Source organism: Trematomus bernacchii, unplaced genomic scaffold (assembly GCF_902827165.1).
Source record: "Trematomus bernacchii unplaced genomic scaffold, fTreBer1.1, whole genome shotgun sequence".
Taxonomy (NCBI): domain Eukaryota; kingdom Metazoa; phylum Chordata; class Actinopteri; order Perciformes; family Nototheniidae; genus Trematomus; species Trematomus bernacchii.
Window position 1 is genome coordinate 20130 of NW_022987615.1, and position 18404 is coordinate 38533.

Below are 18404 nucleotides of genomic sequence, written 5' to 3' on the forward strand. Positions count from 1 at the left end.
GATATATAGTACAAATCAATCATTGTCATGTGAAGCAAGGAGTGGTTGGACCCAAATGCAGAGACTGGAGACAGCAGAAAACTTAACAAAAATGTATATTTAACAGGCAGAACAGGAACTCAAGTAACATCAATCAACACGGAAAAAACAGAACTTCATGACATAGACAAACAAGGAACCGACAAGAACAGGACAGAAAACCAGGACTTATATACAAACAGGGTGACGAGGGGATGAAGTACAAGTGGAGCTAGGAACAGGTTAAACTAATCAGGGCGGGGGAGACAATTAAAACTGGAGGGAAAACAGACAGAGCAGGAAGTGAACACAGAGAAGACAGAAGGAGAATACTTTAAAACAGGAAACAGAAAACAAAAAAAGCATAATACTCATTTTGTAGCTAAGCTACACCAAATTGCCCACCCCAGCTTATGCCATTTTCCATCCGATCTTTAAAAAGTTGGAATGTTGTGCAAATTGGCAGCCTCAGGTTCAGTCCACAGGTGTTGGCCGTGGGGAAACCTGCTGGCCCGTCCTCCGGGTGGAGGAAATTGAGTTTGGGCTGGGTTGGAAACCCTACAGCAGGGATTTTCCGGAGGCCGGTGGCAAAGGCCAACACATCTCCGACATTCAGTATGCTTTCTCCATCTGTGGAGAAAGTTTGAGATCATTTTTAAGTCTACATAATGTTAAGAGCATTAAAGGTATTTTTTGTGTTTAAGAGATGAGTATGATAATATTGCAGATTTGACTAGACAGTATATCAGTGGTTCTGAAATGGGGGTACGCTTATGTCTAGGGAAACTGGAAATCATGAAATGTGATTTTGTAAAAGTGGTATTTTTCATTGATCCCCCAAACGGATTACATTTTCATCCAGCAGCTCCTGAAAGTGCTCTAATCCCTACAAATAATTGGAATACTTCAGGAAAATAACAGAAAGGGTGTCTTTGGGCCAAAAATGTTTATGATACACTGGACAAGATAACTGAAGTGTGTTTTGGTATTGGTCCAACTCATGGGAAAATAAGATACTGAAAGCTGGTCATGTCTTGCAATATTGTATGTATTTCATTACTTTACCATATGTACAGTACATTAAAAAAAAAAAAAAAAAGTAAGTAAGTGGCCTGGATAGTAAATCACCTTGAAATAATAATGAAATATCAGAATGCTAGAACGTCCATGACACAGAGTTCTGCTCCATTTTATTGTTTATCTTTCCTGTGGTTGGCGTCCTGGTTGCTGAGCAACTATCTTTGTCTCTATCAAAGAAACTGCGCTAGCTGTTTGTATATGCTTATTTGTTTACCAATGTAGCACTTTTGGAGATAATAAGGAGCCTTTAGAATTTCTGAAATGAATGAACGGATGAAAAGAAACACAATGTGTGTCCTTGGAGATGCTTCAGAGTCCATACCGAGTAAAAAGAGGTGGTCAATTTCATCGGAGACTACGGATCCAGATGTTCAAGGTGCCCTGCTCTATAGCGTGGTCTATAAATATATGGTGTAATATAATATGTAATATAATATAATATGTAATATATGGTGGTTAAAGTCCGTAGGTTTTGGTGTGCAACACTCCATGTCATTTTCACTTTACATTCAGAAAACGTATTATTATTAGCCACATGCTAACTGGATATGAAGGATTTTCAGAATAAAAGCTTGGCATTGAGATTTCCTGAGAACTTCCGGGTTTTTTCCACAATAAAACGGCTTTTAAACTGACGATATGTTTTAGACTAAATTATGCTATTAAACATTGATTTTAATTTCTAACACAACCCTTTCAATGTCCTCATTCACACGTTTGATGATACGTGGTGTGTACTACAGATGGCCAGACTGCCCTCGATGGGGGAGGGGGAATAGCGTCTCTTCTACTGTGGCAGGATATAAAGTTGGAATTTGGAGTACAGTTTTAAGAGGACAACTCGAGACTCAGAGCGTCTCACCAGAATGTTCTAATTAATAGCTGGCAACTACAGATTAAAAAGGTTTTTATATTGGCATTACCAATATTTCAAACAAATAATTACTTTGAAATGTATTGGCCACTTAGTACTCAACAATACTATCACTGGTTTATCAACGAAAGCCTATGCTAAAGTGAACAATTATCACATCGACCGACCTTGTTGTGCGGGTGTGGTAGGCCAAGATCTCCGGACTTCAAGTATATATTCCCGAAGGTCCTGAAGTAAAATATCAGCTGTAGGGACGTTAATTAGCCTGCCCCGTGACCACTCGAGGCTCCTTTCCATGGTTTCTAACCTGCCAGTAAACGGTTTGGTGAAATAGGGGAGAAGACAGAATTTGTAAGTGTGAAAGATCTCACACAACCTCAGTTTAGGTTACATGCAAAAACAAACTACATTCCTTTGTGTTGGTACTGGTAGTAGCGATAGGTAGTGATGACGAGATGAAGCCGAGGCTTCGGAGCGTGTGTCGAGTAATCGCCGAAGCTTTCTGTGAAGCCTGTGTCGAGGCTTGTATCATTTGGGGGCCAGTGACGTCATCGATGACAAACGAAGCCTCGTTTGTCGATACCACGTGACTGCTTCAGGAAGCGATTCAGATCTTGGCGCGAGCTTCTGACAGATAAAAAGCCATGGGATTCGATTCAAGATGTGTGATCCTTGTGAGAGGAAAACACTTGTCGTTTTCCAGTTTTCGAACATATATTGCTTCTTTTGTCTTTATAGAAGGCAGCAGACATTTACATTTATTTATGTATAGATGTAACAACAAGATACTATATTGACACATTGTTTTTATTATTATATACAGTCATTTTAAAACACTTACTGGTGTAAAATTCTGTTCATACAGGATGACAAATACATTTGACATCTTTTACCTTTTTGTATCATTATTTCCAGTATTTTTAGTATGTCAAAGATTACAAATAATATGTGGCTGTTTTACACCTGTTCACCAACAGGGGGTCTTGTGAGCACATGAAGCCCATGATGAAGCTTCATGAGATGAACCTTTTAGCGAACCGATTTGCTGGAAAGCTTCAAAGCTTCATGAGGCTTCATCTCGTCATCACTAGCGATAGGCTTGGCCCCAGTGGCGGCCGGTCCATAGGGGCGCTAGGGGCGCCGCCCCACCTCTTCCCATATTGAAAAAAAAAAATAATAATAATAATTAAAATTAAAATTAAAAAAAAAAATATGTTTAAAAAAATATATGTTTTTATTTTTATTTTTAATGAACAAGGTAAATATTATATAATTGGTATCAGTAAAATGTATAATCTACAATAAAATCTCGTTTAAAATTGTGTTACGATGTCTAAAGTTACTGATAAGTCACATGTTTCCTGCCTGGCCTTGCCCATGCACCTTCTCTCGTCTGGGCGCTAAGAGAGGAGCCTTCAACCAGTGCAGCAGCAGCCACCAGCAGCTGACTGTTGCTATCTGTAACGTGTAAACTATGCCGCGAAAATATAATTTCAGCCAATCAGCGTCGTCAAAGATGACGGTCACCGGGCGCCAATGTCAGCGCCCAGTGCAGTCTGGGAGTAGTTTGGACAGTGACTCGTATCCGGTTGACGCAGTAGTTGATGAGGATGGCTTCGTGTGCAGGTGGAGTCTCCGGACCTCGGTCCTCGCCTAATTCTGTTCAAGAGCTAATCTCCAATCCTTTCGAAAGGAGAAGTTTGGCAGATAAATTGTTGCTTAAAGACCTTGGACCGGATCAACCCGATTTGAATATATCGCAGCAATCTCGTGAAAAAGACAAAATTTATACACGAGGCTTCACAAGTAGCTGGTACACAAGAAAGGCTTGGCTAGCTGGATGCAAACAGGTAAATGCTGTCTTTTGTTTCCCATGCTTGCTCTTCAAACAGCCGGGGACAGATACAATGTGCCCGTGGACTGTGATAGGAGTAAACGATATGAAGCATTTGTCCAACAAAATTAAAAAGCACGAGTGCACTAAGGCACACATGACAAACACCTTTAAGCTAGCCATGCTAGGCAAAGCTAACATAGCCGCACAGCTAGATCAAGGGTACAAGATCTCAGTGAAAAAGCACAATGAAGAAGTGGACAAGAATAGGCACGTCTTGTCTAAAATAATTGATTGTGTGAAATTTTGTGGGGGCTTTGACCTGGCTTTGCGTGGCCACGACGAGGCTGACACATCCGACAACCCCGGCGTTTTTCTGGGTTTAGTTAATCTACTGGCCTCGTTAGATAGCGTGTTGGAGGATCACCTTAAAACGGCTACGGTTTTCAAAGGCACCTCAAAGACGGTGCAAAATGAACTTTTGGACTGCATGTTATCAGTTTGTAAAGACTACATTCTGGAGGAAGTAAAAAATGCCAGTTATTTAGCTATTCAGGCGGATGAGACAACTGACATTTCCACCCACTGCCAGTTAGTGCTTGTGCTACGCTACATCGACCCGCATAACAACGTCCAGGAGCGTTTTTTTTGAGTTCATTCCTCTTCAGAATGCGAATGCTGACACAGTTGCCACCGCGCTGATGGAGAGGCTGGGCACTATCCTCCCCGATGGACAACAGGGCAAACTAATCGCCCAAGCCTATGACGGTGCAGCGGTGATGAGGGGAGCTAAAGGTGGAGTTCAGCGGAAAGTGAAGGATGTGTACAGTAGTGCGCACTACATCCACTGCTATGCGCATCAGCTGAACCTAATTATGCAGCAGGCAACATCCCACATCCCCAAGATAAGAACATTTTTTTCAGACCTTGGTGGATTTGCTGCATTTTTCTCCAGGTCATTCAAGCGAACTGCGATCCTGGATCAAGTGGTGGCACACAGACTTCCTGGCACTTCCACAACAAGATGGAACTTTCACAGTCGTGCTGTTAACACTGTATATGAGCACAAGGAGAACATCCTGAGGTGTTTCCAGACGATCAGAGACTCAGGTGACTTTGATCCCATAACAGTGAGAGAAGCCGGGGGCTTTGTGCGAATGATGGAAGATGAAGTTTTTTGCTTTTTCCTGACATTGTTCCACAAGATCATGCCACATGTAGACATGCTGTTTAGCCAACTGCAGAAGAGGAACATCGACTCTGTCTACATCACAGGACTCATCAAGAGGTTCACCAGCAGCATACAAACAATCAGGTAAATCATTATTTACAATGGCTGAGATGTGCTTATTATAGGAAATCTGTGAAACCTAAATGTGATTTAGCTGAACACAATAGACCAACTCACACATACTTGTTTAAATATCTTAAACAGGCTTACTGGAAATGTATATATTATATAACGTTTATAAGGTGTATCTCTGACTACTATTTCAAATAGTCAAGTTAATTTGTCAATTCTTGCCACAATGAGTAATTGTACATGGTTACTTGTGGTTTGGATCAGGGACTCCATTCCTTCTGGTGAAAGCAGTGGATCTCAGCAGCTGCCCACAAAGAAACGGAGGGGACTTGGACATGAAGAGCAACAGCTGTTGGCTAGAGAGGTAAGCAGTAATAGGAACGTGTTCTATGACTAAAAGCTCCTTTCATAATATAGGTCATTTCATATCACAATAATGATACATTTCACAAGAAAGCCCATTTTCTGTAAATTAAATAAATAGGTAGGCTAGTTAAAATATCTACATGGAAAGGCCTATTGCTTATTACATTCTGAATTGTATACACTTAACAAGGCCTAAACTGCAAAAAGTGTCCCACAGTCTCTACATTTCAAAGGGGATCAAGACAGATCAGAAAAGGTTTAGGCTTCCAGAAGCAACCACAGTGGACAGAAAGGGCCCAACAATAAATGAATGAAGTGTAAACATAGTCATTAAATGTATATATTGTAGTGACTTAATTTTAAACAGTAATATTGTTCTGTTGATGCTCAGATAGATGTCCTGTTATTCTGATAGGTTCCATTCACAAGAAAGCTCTTTGTTTGTTACACATCTTATAGGGGACACTAATGACATTATGACTGATAGATGTGAAAAGGTGATTCTGTTATTTATTATGTCTTGATTTTTTCATTGTGCATTATTTCATAGGTATGTGATACCATACTGAGTCACGCAAAGGAGAGATTTTCCTTCACCAAACACCTCATCAGCTCCACCCTCCTGCAAGGAGACCTGTTCCAGCAGCACAGCCGAACATTCCCTGAAGCAGCGCTGGAAACAACTGTGGAGGCCTACCCTCTACTGGACAAGGCAAAGCTCAAGACGGAACTGTCCCTCGTCTATGACAATGACCAGTTCAGGGCTTGCAGTGGTGCTGTTACTCTGCTCCAGTTCTTCCTTGACAATAATCTGCAGGAGACATTTACAGAAACTGTCAGTCTTCTGAAGGTTCTTGTAACCACACCCATGGCTACGGCTGAGGCAGAGAGGTGCTTTTCCACTCTGAAAAGGATAAAGACTTTCTTGAGGAACAGCATGACACAGGATCGCCTGAATGCTCTGGCTATGCTGTCAATTGAGAAAAAACTCATTAGGAGCATTCCTGACTTCAACACCAGAGTCATTGAGAGGTTTGCCACTCAGAAGGAGAGAAGGGCAAAATTCCTCTACAAATAGACACACACACACACACACACACACACACACACACAAGCTCTCGCAGCAAACACAGATGGCCGACCCTTAAAAAAATGCGTTTCATTAGAGAGACAATTAATGTTAATGCATAATTAATGCAGAATGTTGTGAAGTTACTTTTGGATACCTAAGATGTTTTGTTCAACCACAAAGTCCAGGAACATGAGTACTGTTTGGAAACCTGTTGCGTTCGACTCATTTTCCCCAGAGGAACAGTTGTTTCTTGTTTCCTTTTGTCTTTTTTCTGCCTGTTGCACATTTTGTTATTCAAAGCAGTAAAAAAGGTGCTATAGGCCAATAAGCTGGATATCACTTTATATGTAGAGAGTAGGTTTCCCATGGTTGTTAGAAGTTTATTAATAAGTGGGCATTTATCACAGAAGTGATTGTTCTGTCTCCACGTTTGTTGCATTGTCTGTGATGTATTTTCCAACGGTTATAGCTCCTGTCCCAGCAACACTACACGGTTTGCAGCTCCACCACATCTTTGGTTTATCTTCGGTGTCGCTTAAAATCTGCTTCCCATCGGACTAAAACCTCCACGTAATCTGAAGACAGATACTTGAAGTTATTTAAACCTTTTGCAAACTTTATGTTCTTTCTTGCTCTAGCCTTGCCAGTTACATTGTACATAACACATATATTATCATTATGCTAACTGGTTGTTCGTGTTAGACGATGTAGCTTTTTCATTTCTGAGTTATTGCTATATGTAAATAAACCTGTTTGTAAATAATCCTCAGAGAAACAAAGAAAAAACACAATTTATGACATTTTGTGCTGTGGTTATTTTTTTTAAATTGCATTTATTCACAGTTCAGTTTGAAATGCTGTAGTGACTTGTATTGAACCACTTAAATATTTATAATTAATGCTACTGAAAATATGCTATTAATTTTATATCCCACATGCAGTTCACTGTAAAGCCACTTGGTGGAGGTGTTGGTTCATAAAACATGAACAGTTTTAAGAAAGAAAAATGCGGACCAGTTCTGAGAATACAAATTCCTGGTAAAGTATTAGATGTTCAGGTTGATAAATAATATTTTCCACACTGAAGATTATGGAGGTATTGATCAGTCTTCTCATATTTTTAAGCCTCGATTTCTCCTTTCCCCACCCCTCTAACATCACCAGAAGTCATAATTTAAGGGGTCATTTCTCGAATTTTTTTTCCGGGGGGGTAAACCCCCCGGACCCCCCCGGTAGGTCACTTCCGGCAGGTCACTTCCGGTACGTCAAGAGCCCCACCAAAATAAAAGACCACCAGCCGCCACTGCTTGGCCCTTACCTCGTTACTGTGGATTGTAACACAGCATGACCGGCATCATCTGTTTGGAGAAGTCTTGTGCAGTCATTTATTGTCCTTTTGCAACGCAAGATGAAGTTTCTCGTGGACATTTTTCCGGCTTCTGAATCTGCTTCTGAATCTGCTTCTTCTTCTTCTTCTTCTTCGATGATACTGCCATCCGTATGTCTTACCTTTATATACAGTCTATGGTCTTACCTTAAACTGCCCCGCCCATTTGTTTAGCTTCCGGTTCGAACACATGTTCTTCTTGTTCTTCTTCTTTGGTGTTTATTGGCGGTTGACGTTGAATAAACAGAAGGCTGCTTTTGTGGAGGAAGTTACAGCGCTACGTACAGGCTCGGCATATGTACTGCAGCTTTTTCCAGCGGTATCCATACATCTCTTAATTTTGCCCTCAAAGTGCACCAGATTGATGCATTTAACTTCAATATAAAGAAAAACATCTTCTGTTGTAACAACAATAACATTATAAATAGTAACATAGCTGAACATGGTATTGCACATTTAGCTTTCAGTGTTACTGACCTGAGATGTTTTTATTACATGAATTAAGGTGACTGAGGCTTTTTAACATAGACTTGGGAAATGCAGATTGTCTGAGACAACTTGGCACTAAGAGTACTGATATGTCTACCATTTATTTTCTGAGTGTAATATCTGCATTTTCTCTGACCCAGACAAAACTGACCCAAGATACCTGTACATAGTGGAAAGTGAAATTGACATTGTCAAATTTAATAAAAATACAAAATAATGTATCTGTGTACATGTTTTACTGTACTGTGATCTGCATGCACTTATCAAACATTTAATTAAAGAATGGTGATATACACAGTATATGCTGTGATGCAGCGGGAGGAGGAAAACACACACTTCAAGTCAGATCATCACCCTTAGCTATTTTAATTACCTCTCAAACTACCTAAACTAGTTATAAATGTTTATTGATATGTCTACCATTTCTTTTATGAGGGTAATATCTGCCTTTTCTCTTTTGGTTTGAATTGGAGAAGGGCAATGGTTATCGATGGTGCTTTTAAAGCCTATTGTATACTAACTGTGTGATTTATATTGCTTTTCAAATGCATATAGGCCACCCATTTACACTGCTCTTCCCGTCAAGAATATGAATAGAACTTAGTTAGATCACTTTACATTTCTGCGAATGAATTTTTAATCACAGACGTCTCCCCGTCCCGAAAATAATAAATAAAATAAAAAGAGGAAACAATTTTCAAGTTCAGTTTTCATCGTTTTATTTAAAACAACTGACATAACTGACATAACTGACACCATAGGCCTATCTGCTGCGGAAACCAGGACGAGCTATAAAAAGATAAAATAAAGATAAAAATGTTCCTCTCGCTCTGAGGAAACTGCCCTGGTGGGTTCATCAGGTGTGGCCGCCGACCCTGGAGTGACCACTGGCACTGGAATGACTGGTGGCAATGATGTTTTTATTTATTTATTTAACAGGGACAGTGCACATTAATGAACGTTTCTGTAAATGTGCCAGAGTTAGCCAAGAGGCTATTTTTCATCTGTAGTCCCTGGACAGATTTTAAAAGTCAATCTAAAACACATTTCATTTTAAACAAGTAAATACAATACATTTAAAACATGCAACATACATTACTGGGATACTTAAATAAAACAATTTAAAATACAGAACATTAAAACAAAACAAATAAAACAAAACAAAAGAACATGTTAAAACATGTTAAAACACAGGCAGTGGGTTGTAAGGAGCAGAAGATTTGGTCAGTGTTGGCAGAGCTGATTCCTCACTGACCATATTTTGAGTTTCGATTTAAATAAAGTGAATGTGGACTGGTCTCTGATTGGAGATGGGATTGAGTTCCATTGCTGAGCAGCTTTAACAGAAAATGAAGACTGACTGAAATAATCTCCTCTCTCTGCACCTCTTGTTACCCTAGTTGCACTTGTGCGTATGTTAATAAACTGTCTAAGAGGAGGTGAGGTAAGGCCGTTTATTTTAAGGCCAGTATTTTGAGTGTTTGTTTGTACAATGACTCCAGTGGTTTTAATGTTGTTGTACTGGCATGTGACCAGGTCGTTAAACAGTAGGTGATGTGTGAGAGAACCACAGAGTGTGTGTACATCAGAGATGCCTCAATTGACATGTAATCTCTGGTGAACCTATAATTCGACAGACTGACTGTTGGTGTTGAGATGTTTTTATTACATGAATTAAGGTGACTGAGGCTTTTTAACATAGACAAGCAGATAGTGGATAGATTTAGTTTGAAAGATATAACTCTGGAGTCCACCCACACAGTGCAGTGTCGAAGTGCGCATATTTTACGTATTTAATCATATATTTTCGAATATAAGGGCTAGAAATATGATTCAGATAACCGCATAAATATGTGGTTACATTTTCAATGTATATTGTCTTGTATAAATTAAGTTATACTCTCCAAGGCATGTTTATGTTAAACAGTGTATATCATTACAAACAGCAGAGGGCAGTATAGGACACGGAAAGGCCTCAGTGCGCCGTAAAGTAAGTGTTGTTATTATGTGTCTGCCGCAGACTTGAGAAGGGTCTAGCTCAAGCCCCCAGGAAGTGCGCCGGACTCTGATGAAAATATTCGTGCTGGCCAAACGGCGGTACTACACTTCCTTTTGGTTGCCAGGCCCGGAAACACTTTTTCCCATTGACTTACATGGGGAAAGAGTGGTCTGTAAATCGTTGGATAATTTTTTTTAAACTAAATAAACTACCCAGTATGAACACTTGTATAGCACTTATTAAAAACATTCGTTCCTCAAGTTGTAAAATGTGCTAATAACGTTATTCTGAGAGTTATTTCCCTCTGCATTATGAACGCGCATCTAACCCACGGGACCGCGCCGCCCGGCACGTTCATGTTACGTGTTCAGCACTACATGAGTTTATCTTTACCCATGGATGCACAATAAGAACGGACCCATATCGCCTTACTGCCAGCCCACGGAGCTGTAATAATGGATATATTGCACATGTTTGCTGTAATTCATCATTTGTAAAATATTATACTACATGGGCTGTATGATTAAATCTTGTACCGTAAATGTTGTATTAAATAAAGTTAATATTACCGACGTAGATTAACGTCCCTGTAGCTTCTTATTGCACTAAGAAGCTTATTGCACTGTGTGTGTATGTGTGTATATATATATATATATATATATATATATATATATATATATATATATATATATATATATATATATATATATATATATATATATATATACAGTGCAATAATTATTTCATGCTAAATGAAGCTCTGTTGCTTGGATATCACTAGATCCTGTTACAGCGTAATATAAAAGTACATAACGATTGATGTGTAAATTAGCATAATTACTAGCTACCCGCTAGCTGCTAACTGCAGCCTCGTTAATATCAAATCTATCATAACAAACATTACCATGCTGTCATGAACGTGCGGTGCTGTTACGTGTACGCAAATTGACGTGCTTGATGTGAACGAGCATTTTGGGGGGCATGGTTAAAGTTGCGCATGCGCTATGAGCGCACATACGGGTACTTCTCAGGCATGCCGGGTAATCTGTGACGTTTCGCTCTCTCAAAAGTTGGGCCATTTTATCATCATGCGCGAATGAGCAACTCTCATAGGAATGAATGAGGCCCCGCCTCCCACGCTGTATCCAGTTCTTATTATACATCCATGGAAAATATTCGTGCTGGCCAAACGACGGTACTACACTTCCTTTTGGTTGCCAGGCCCGGAAACACTTTTTCCCATTGACTTACATGGGGAAAGAGTGGTCTGTAAATCGTTGGATAATTTTTTTGAAACTAAATAAACTACCCAGTATGAACACTTGTATAGCCCTTATTAAAAACATTCGTTCCTCAAGTTGTAAAAATGTGCTAATAACGTTATTCTGAGAGTTATTTCCCTCTGCATTATGAACGCGCATCTAACCCACGGGACCGCGCCGCCCGGCACGTTCATGTTACGTGTTCAGCACTAGTATGCGTTTATCTTTACCCATGGATGCACAATAAGAACGGACCCATATCGCCTTACTGCCAGCCCACGGAGCTGTAATAATGGATATATTGCACATGTTTGCTGTAATTCATAATTTGTAAAATATTATACTACATGGGCTGTATGATTAAATCTTGTACCGTAAATGTTGTATTAAATAAAGTTAATATTACCGACGTAGATTAACGTCCCTGTAGCTTCTTATTGCACTAACAAGCTTATTGCACTGTATATATATACATATATATATATATATATATATATATATATATATATATATATACAGTGCAATAATTATTTCATGCTAAATGAAGCCCTGTTGCTTGGATATCACTAGATCCTGTTACAGCGTAATATAAAAGTACATAACGATTGATGTGTAAATTAGCATAATTACTAGCTAACCGCTAGCTGCTAACTGCCGCCTCGTTAATATCAAATCTATCATAATAACAAACCATTACCATGCTGTCATGAACGTGCGGTGCTGTTACGTGTACGCAAATTGACGTGCTTGATGTGAACGAGCATTTTGGGGGGTATGGTTAAAGTTGCGCATGCGCTATGAGCGCACATACGGGTACTTCTCAGGCATGCCGGGTAATCTGTGACGTTTCGCTCTCTCAAAAGTTGGGCCATTTTATCATCATGCGCGAATGAGCAACTCTCATAGGAATGAATGAGGCCCCGCCTCCCACGCTGTATCCAGTTCTTATTATACATCCATGGTCTAGCTGCGGCCGCGGCCAGTACACGACACTACACGACACGCCCACTACACGACACGCCCACCTGACACGACACTACGGTGGCTGAGAGACAATTACCGTACATGGCAGATTAAAAGCGAATTGACGACACTGACGCTGACGCAAGGGTATTTAAGGAGACATGAGGTTTACAGAGAACAGACAAACAATATGGCGCACCGAGTACAGGTAATTAACGTATTGTGGTTTTAGATATAATTACATACTATTTAGGTTCTCGTTTGTTTGTCGATGTGGCTGTTTAGCGCAGTGTAATTGTGTTTATTTTGCTAATTTGTATTTAAATATTAAATGTAAAGGAATGGAATACATATAAGATTAAGATATAAGATATAAGATATATATATATATCTTAGCTCTTAGCTTGACATGCTCGACGTTCAGTTAGCATATATGCTAACTGAACATGCTCGTTCAGTTAGCATGTCAAGCTAAGAGCTAAGACATATGTATATATTTTAGCTTGACAGATGGAACAATGCATGTACTCGCATTTTTACAAGAATCTGATTTTAAATATTCATTGAAGGTGTCTTTCACATTTGAATGTTTTAAAAAAAAAACATGTATTAGCTGCTATACTGACATGCACATATGTATAATTATATTATTATTTTAAGTGTGGTTTAAAGTTAAATGATATATAGTTATTGGGTAACCCAGGTGGATGCAATCAGGTTACATACAGTTAAACCAACTGTATGTAAATTGTAAATAAGCCATCTGTATGTCAAATATGTCTTGTATGTCTTAAATGATATGATGAATTGGAAATGGGGGACCCTGATGTAAACAAGACGAAAGTCTTTCTCTGGTCTGCATCCCCTTAACAATTGTATGTTTTGAGCTGTACTGTACTGTACCCAATATACAAGCTGTTAATAAACTTTTCAATCAATCAATCAATCAGGCCTCTGTTTTTAGATGGGGTTTGTGGCCATGCTGTAGGCCTGACATTTAAACCATAGACCGTATATATAAAGATTTAAACTAGCTGAAGGGCTTTCTGTTCGAACCACAGTGACATCTAGAGGTTGTTTTGTGCATAACATGTCAACCAAAAAGGTAGAGCTGGCTGAATCAGATGGAGTTAAACTTTTTTTTTTTTTCAACAAGATATCAAGACACAAAATGTGCTCTACCAAATGGTGGCGCTGGCAGTTAAAGGGTTACCTTCTGAAAGTGAGGAAGTATGACCAGCTTTGTCCCATAGGATTATACAGGCCAGTCCATTGCTGCTTGTTTAAGGAGTTAACTATTTCCAATATTAAAGTCACTGAAATTGTATTCTATTTTATTCACCTATAGACAAACAACACAACACTCCGTGATGGAGCACGCCCAGAGCTCAACAAATTGGACTCGGACACCTTCCAGTGTCCATTTTGTGAAAGGACCGGGTCATACCCTGGTCTGATGGCTCATTTGCAGAGCCACCAGAGGGCACTTGTGAAATATGGAGGTAAGTACATCTATAATTCTATATGATCATTTTATAAAATGGACAAGTCAAATCAAGCAATCTGATTGGTTCTTAGCCGTGGTATACCACGGGTAGAATTGTAAGTTACTTTTCACAACAACTCAGTATCCCTCCGCGTCTGAGATAAACAGTATACAGTTGGGCTGAAAAGCCTGCAGTTTGCTTTTCAAACTGGAACAAGAAAGCAGCGGAGAAGTAACGGAGCAGAAACCCTCCTTTTTACGCAGCGGTCCAGACATAGACATCAAACGGCAAAAACATATTCAGTGTGCAGTTCCTTTGGTATTAGGGCAGGGATATTTAGATACTTTCCAAGGTTTGACATAATGAATTGTGCTACTTTTAAAGCAAGCAACGGTGTTTTCAAATCTGTAATCAAAAAGGTCCGCAAAAACATTTAAGATTAACTTCGACCTCCGGGGGGGGGGGGGGGGGGTCTTACTATGGAGGAGTGGATTGAGGAGTGCCTATCTCCAGAACAAAAAGCACCTAAACGACGACATGCAGAGCTACGTGAAGAGCAGGTAGACCAACTGGAAAAGTACCACCATTCAAAAGCTTTCTGATGCGGGTCTTGAAACAAAGCAGAGAAATTATGACCGTTAGTGGCCACAGGTGCGAAAGCTCTCTCCAGAGCTACTGGAAGCCAAATCTCGGGGACCGGAGAAAGTGGAGCAATATTCTCTCCACGCCAAGCAACAGCCTAGAACAACCTCAACCTATACAAGTAACCACGTAAGCCATGCTACTGATGCTGGACAGTTTTTCAGTGGGTGCACAATAAACGGCAACATACACATTAATGTAAATAAAAAGCCAAATAATGGATCAACGCTCTCTGTCTAATATGTTCGCTAGCTGTTGTTAGTGTTGTTGCATAGCAACCACCTCGCACTATGTTTCGTGCAGAAGGCAACAGAGGGACTATTTTATTTTGAACATCATTATTTACTAATAAAAACTATTTAAATTAGAGTGTGTATTTTTCTTTCATATTGCCACACTTGGTAACCGTTTTATAAAAGCAATAGCTCACTTCAGGCCGTGATATATGCTCATTATATCACAGCTAAGGGGGTTGTCGGGCCGAACCACGCCCCTTAGCTGTGATATAATGAGCATATATCACGGCCTGTCGTGAGCTATTGCTTAAGTATACTTCATCACATTACATTACATGTTACTTGTTAGATGTGTTTAATGCCTCACACATTATGGATACATGTGTTATTTCTGTGCCCCAGGACATCCTTGGTGTAAATTAATTTTGAATTATAAATTGAACATTAAAAATTAGATTTATATTCAGGTTATGAAGTGTTAATAATGCTGGAAAAATATCCTTATTTGGGGTAGGCACAATATGAGCATAATCACACATTCAATCTGCAAAAAATCAGTTTATAGGCAAAAATATTATTGTTGGTGACATGATTATTTATTGCTCTCGCACAAACACCTTGTTTCAAATTGCATATTTACAAGAAATTCATGTTGGTTTGTTTCTAGAATCCTCTAAACCACTTTCTGTCTCTTTTTTTAGGTTATAATGTTTATAAATGCCATCTCAAATGTGTGGCCAGCAGCCATTATCACTGTGGCTTTTGTCCAAGAATCATTGGGAGAAAGGAGATGTTTATTAGTCACTTTAAAAACTGCTGCACTGAACATCCAACTACGTTGGCGGCGGCCCCAGCAACCACAACGACTCCTCCAGGGATGGCCCCGACGACCGCTCCAGTGATGGCTCCGACGGCCGCTCCAGTGATGGCTCCGACGGCCGCTCCAGTGATGGCTCCGGCTGCTGCAGCAACATGGCACAATATTTCCACAGCCCCCAACATTTTGATGTCAAAGCGCAAAACCACAACATGTTGTTTTTGTAGCCTACAACTAAAAAGGAACATTTTTCACATGATGTTCTGTTCAATAAATGTTCATTGAGGAAAACGGTATCAGTGTCTTATTCTATATTCATCACAGTGAATGCTGAACTTGCCGGACCATATACTGTAGTTGAAAGTACACAATGAAACACTGGCTTGCTTGTATCAAATCAATACAATTCCCACATGCCCTACCCCGGAACCTGCGGTCTTCAGACTCTGGCCCCCCGCACCAACCTGCGATCCTTCGGGGACAGAGCCTTCAGTATGGCAGCCCCCACTCTCTGGAACGCTCTCCCTGCGGAGATCTGCAACATCCCCACGCTTGACGCCTTCAAAAGGGCCCTCAAGTCTGCCAAGGTCTTTGGCCCCAAATCTATTTGTTTTGTCTGTCTAACTGTTCGTCTGACTGCCTTTGTTATGTTTGTTTCTACTCCTGTTCTTTTTAAAGCGACCTTGGGTCTCATGAAAGGCGCTATATAAATCCAAGTTATTATTAATACATCATTGGAACGGTAAGAATCTCAGCTACAACACTGACTAAAGCCTTCCCATCTCCAGTATGCCTACATGACAAGCATTTTTATAATATACAGTAAACATATCTTTGACTTATTAGAGAAGAGACAATCATCAAGCCAGATACCAAGGTATTTACAACAGGCAACCACTTCAATTACTTTTCCTTTATGTTACTTGGTTTTTATTAGTGCTTTTGTCGTTTTGAAGGAAATTAAAATACTGTATTGAGTTGGTTTCTTCTGTTTTGGAAGCCTTGTACATCTCTTTGGTCTTGTTAGAAATACCCCATGGTAAAACAGTGTTCTAGCAGCAGTTAAAGAAGCTTAGTTTGCTGTCTTAGACTGCCAGATGTATTAAGATGGTTTGTTCACAATTTACACATAAAACCTAAATGTTCATCTGTTTATTGTTCTTCTTCCTTTATATTCAAAGCATGTTGATTGTCTATTGGCTATATCTTGACATTATGTTAATTTGATCATACTTTCCATACATTTATTTTAATTTATGCGATTCCTTCAAAGGTTTTGTAATAGACCCCTAGTACTTTTAATTTATAAAGTAATAATCCATGTGAATGATTGAGCTCATTAGTGGCCTGACTGGCCCTCCTAATTTGTTCCTTAATGACCCCATGATGTGATTATGTATATCTTAAAACCTTTAACAACTATATTTAGATGTTCACAAATATCTACATTTATGTATAAAATACATGTGTAGCAGTTAGACAAACATAATCAATAGATCATCTCATTAATACCTATTTTATATATTAAAAAAAAGTTGACTAAACCACCGTTTGTTGACAAAATGATTTGGGTTGAAAGTTATACTGTTGTGTCTCAAACGGATAGACTAGGTTATTAATTTATTTGCCTAATAGTTGCTTAAAATGCTACAATAACATTTGCAATTCGTTTTTAATCTGCCATGTACGATCTCAATAATAATAAGTGTCGTCAATTCGCTTTTAATCTGCCATGTACGGTAATGTCTCTCAGCCACCGTAGTGTCGTGTCAGGTGGGCGTGTCGTGTAGTGGGCGTGTCGTGTAGTGTCGTGTACTGTCCGCGGCCGCAGCTAGACCATATTGGCAGACTTGGCATTCTGGCTAGAAAGGCAGCAACGTTCCCTCTGCTTCATTCATATCTCCTGTTCAACAGGTTAGTAGTGTGTACAAAGATGATGTCATATTTCGATCTAAGAAGTGTGTTTGAAACTGTTCTTTATGTGTAGTTTAATGTCATTCTGTGAGCTAGTGAGCTCCACTACAGTAGCTAATGGCGTCCGCTAGCTTCTTTAGCACAGGCTATCGCTCCCTGAATAATGTAGGGCTAAAACCACTATGTTACTAGGTGTATGACTCCCGTGCACTAGTTTGGCTTACATTTCAAGTGTATTCTGCTTGTATAAATATGTGAAATGCTGGTCTGAGTTCATAATTGTTCATAGTATTGCAATGCTAATAGCGCTAATGCTATGCTAATATTGTGCCTATCAGTGTATAACAGAGCCAGATTAAAGGGAGTACAGTCAATCAGTGTGTGTTATCACTTTATTATATACTGTAAATTAAGAAGGCTTTAATCCTTCATAAAAGTCATAATATGGCATGTGAATTTATTTCCATTTTTTATTAGAGACAAATACGTCATACAGTTATTTTGATTTGCTAAATGTAAAGGTATGTTTTTTTTCAGATTTCACAGCTGCCTGGGCAGTGGCCCACAGGCGGTGTTTATCCAGCAGCCAGAACCTTCATCTGTGCCGGCCCCCAGGTCAAGATCTACCGTGGCTCAAAGACCTCCACCACAGCCATCACCA

The 18404-nt window shown here is 39.6% G+C and overlaps 1 protein-coding gene across 1 annotated transcript; it reads left to right on the plus strand.

Moving 5' to 3' along the window:
• The first annotated feature begins 4050 nt into the window (after window positions 1-4050).
• Window positions 4051-6553, plus strand: LOC117483832 (zinc finger MYM-type protein 1-like). Its single transcript, XM_034132163.1, has 3 exons — window positions 4051-5121; window positions 5374-5473; window positions 6026-6553. Exons 1-3 carry the CDS (start codon window positions 4508-4510, stop codon window positions 6551-6553), a joined length of 1242 nt encoding a protein of 413 aa, XP_033988054.1. The 5' UTR covers window positions 4051-4507.
• Window positions 6554-18404: the final 11851 nt, after the last annotated feature.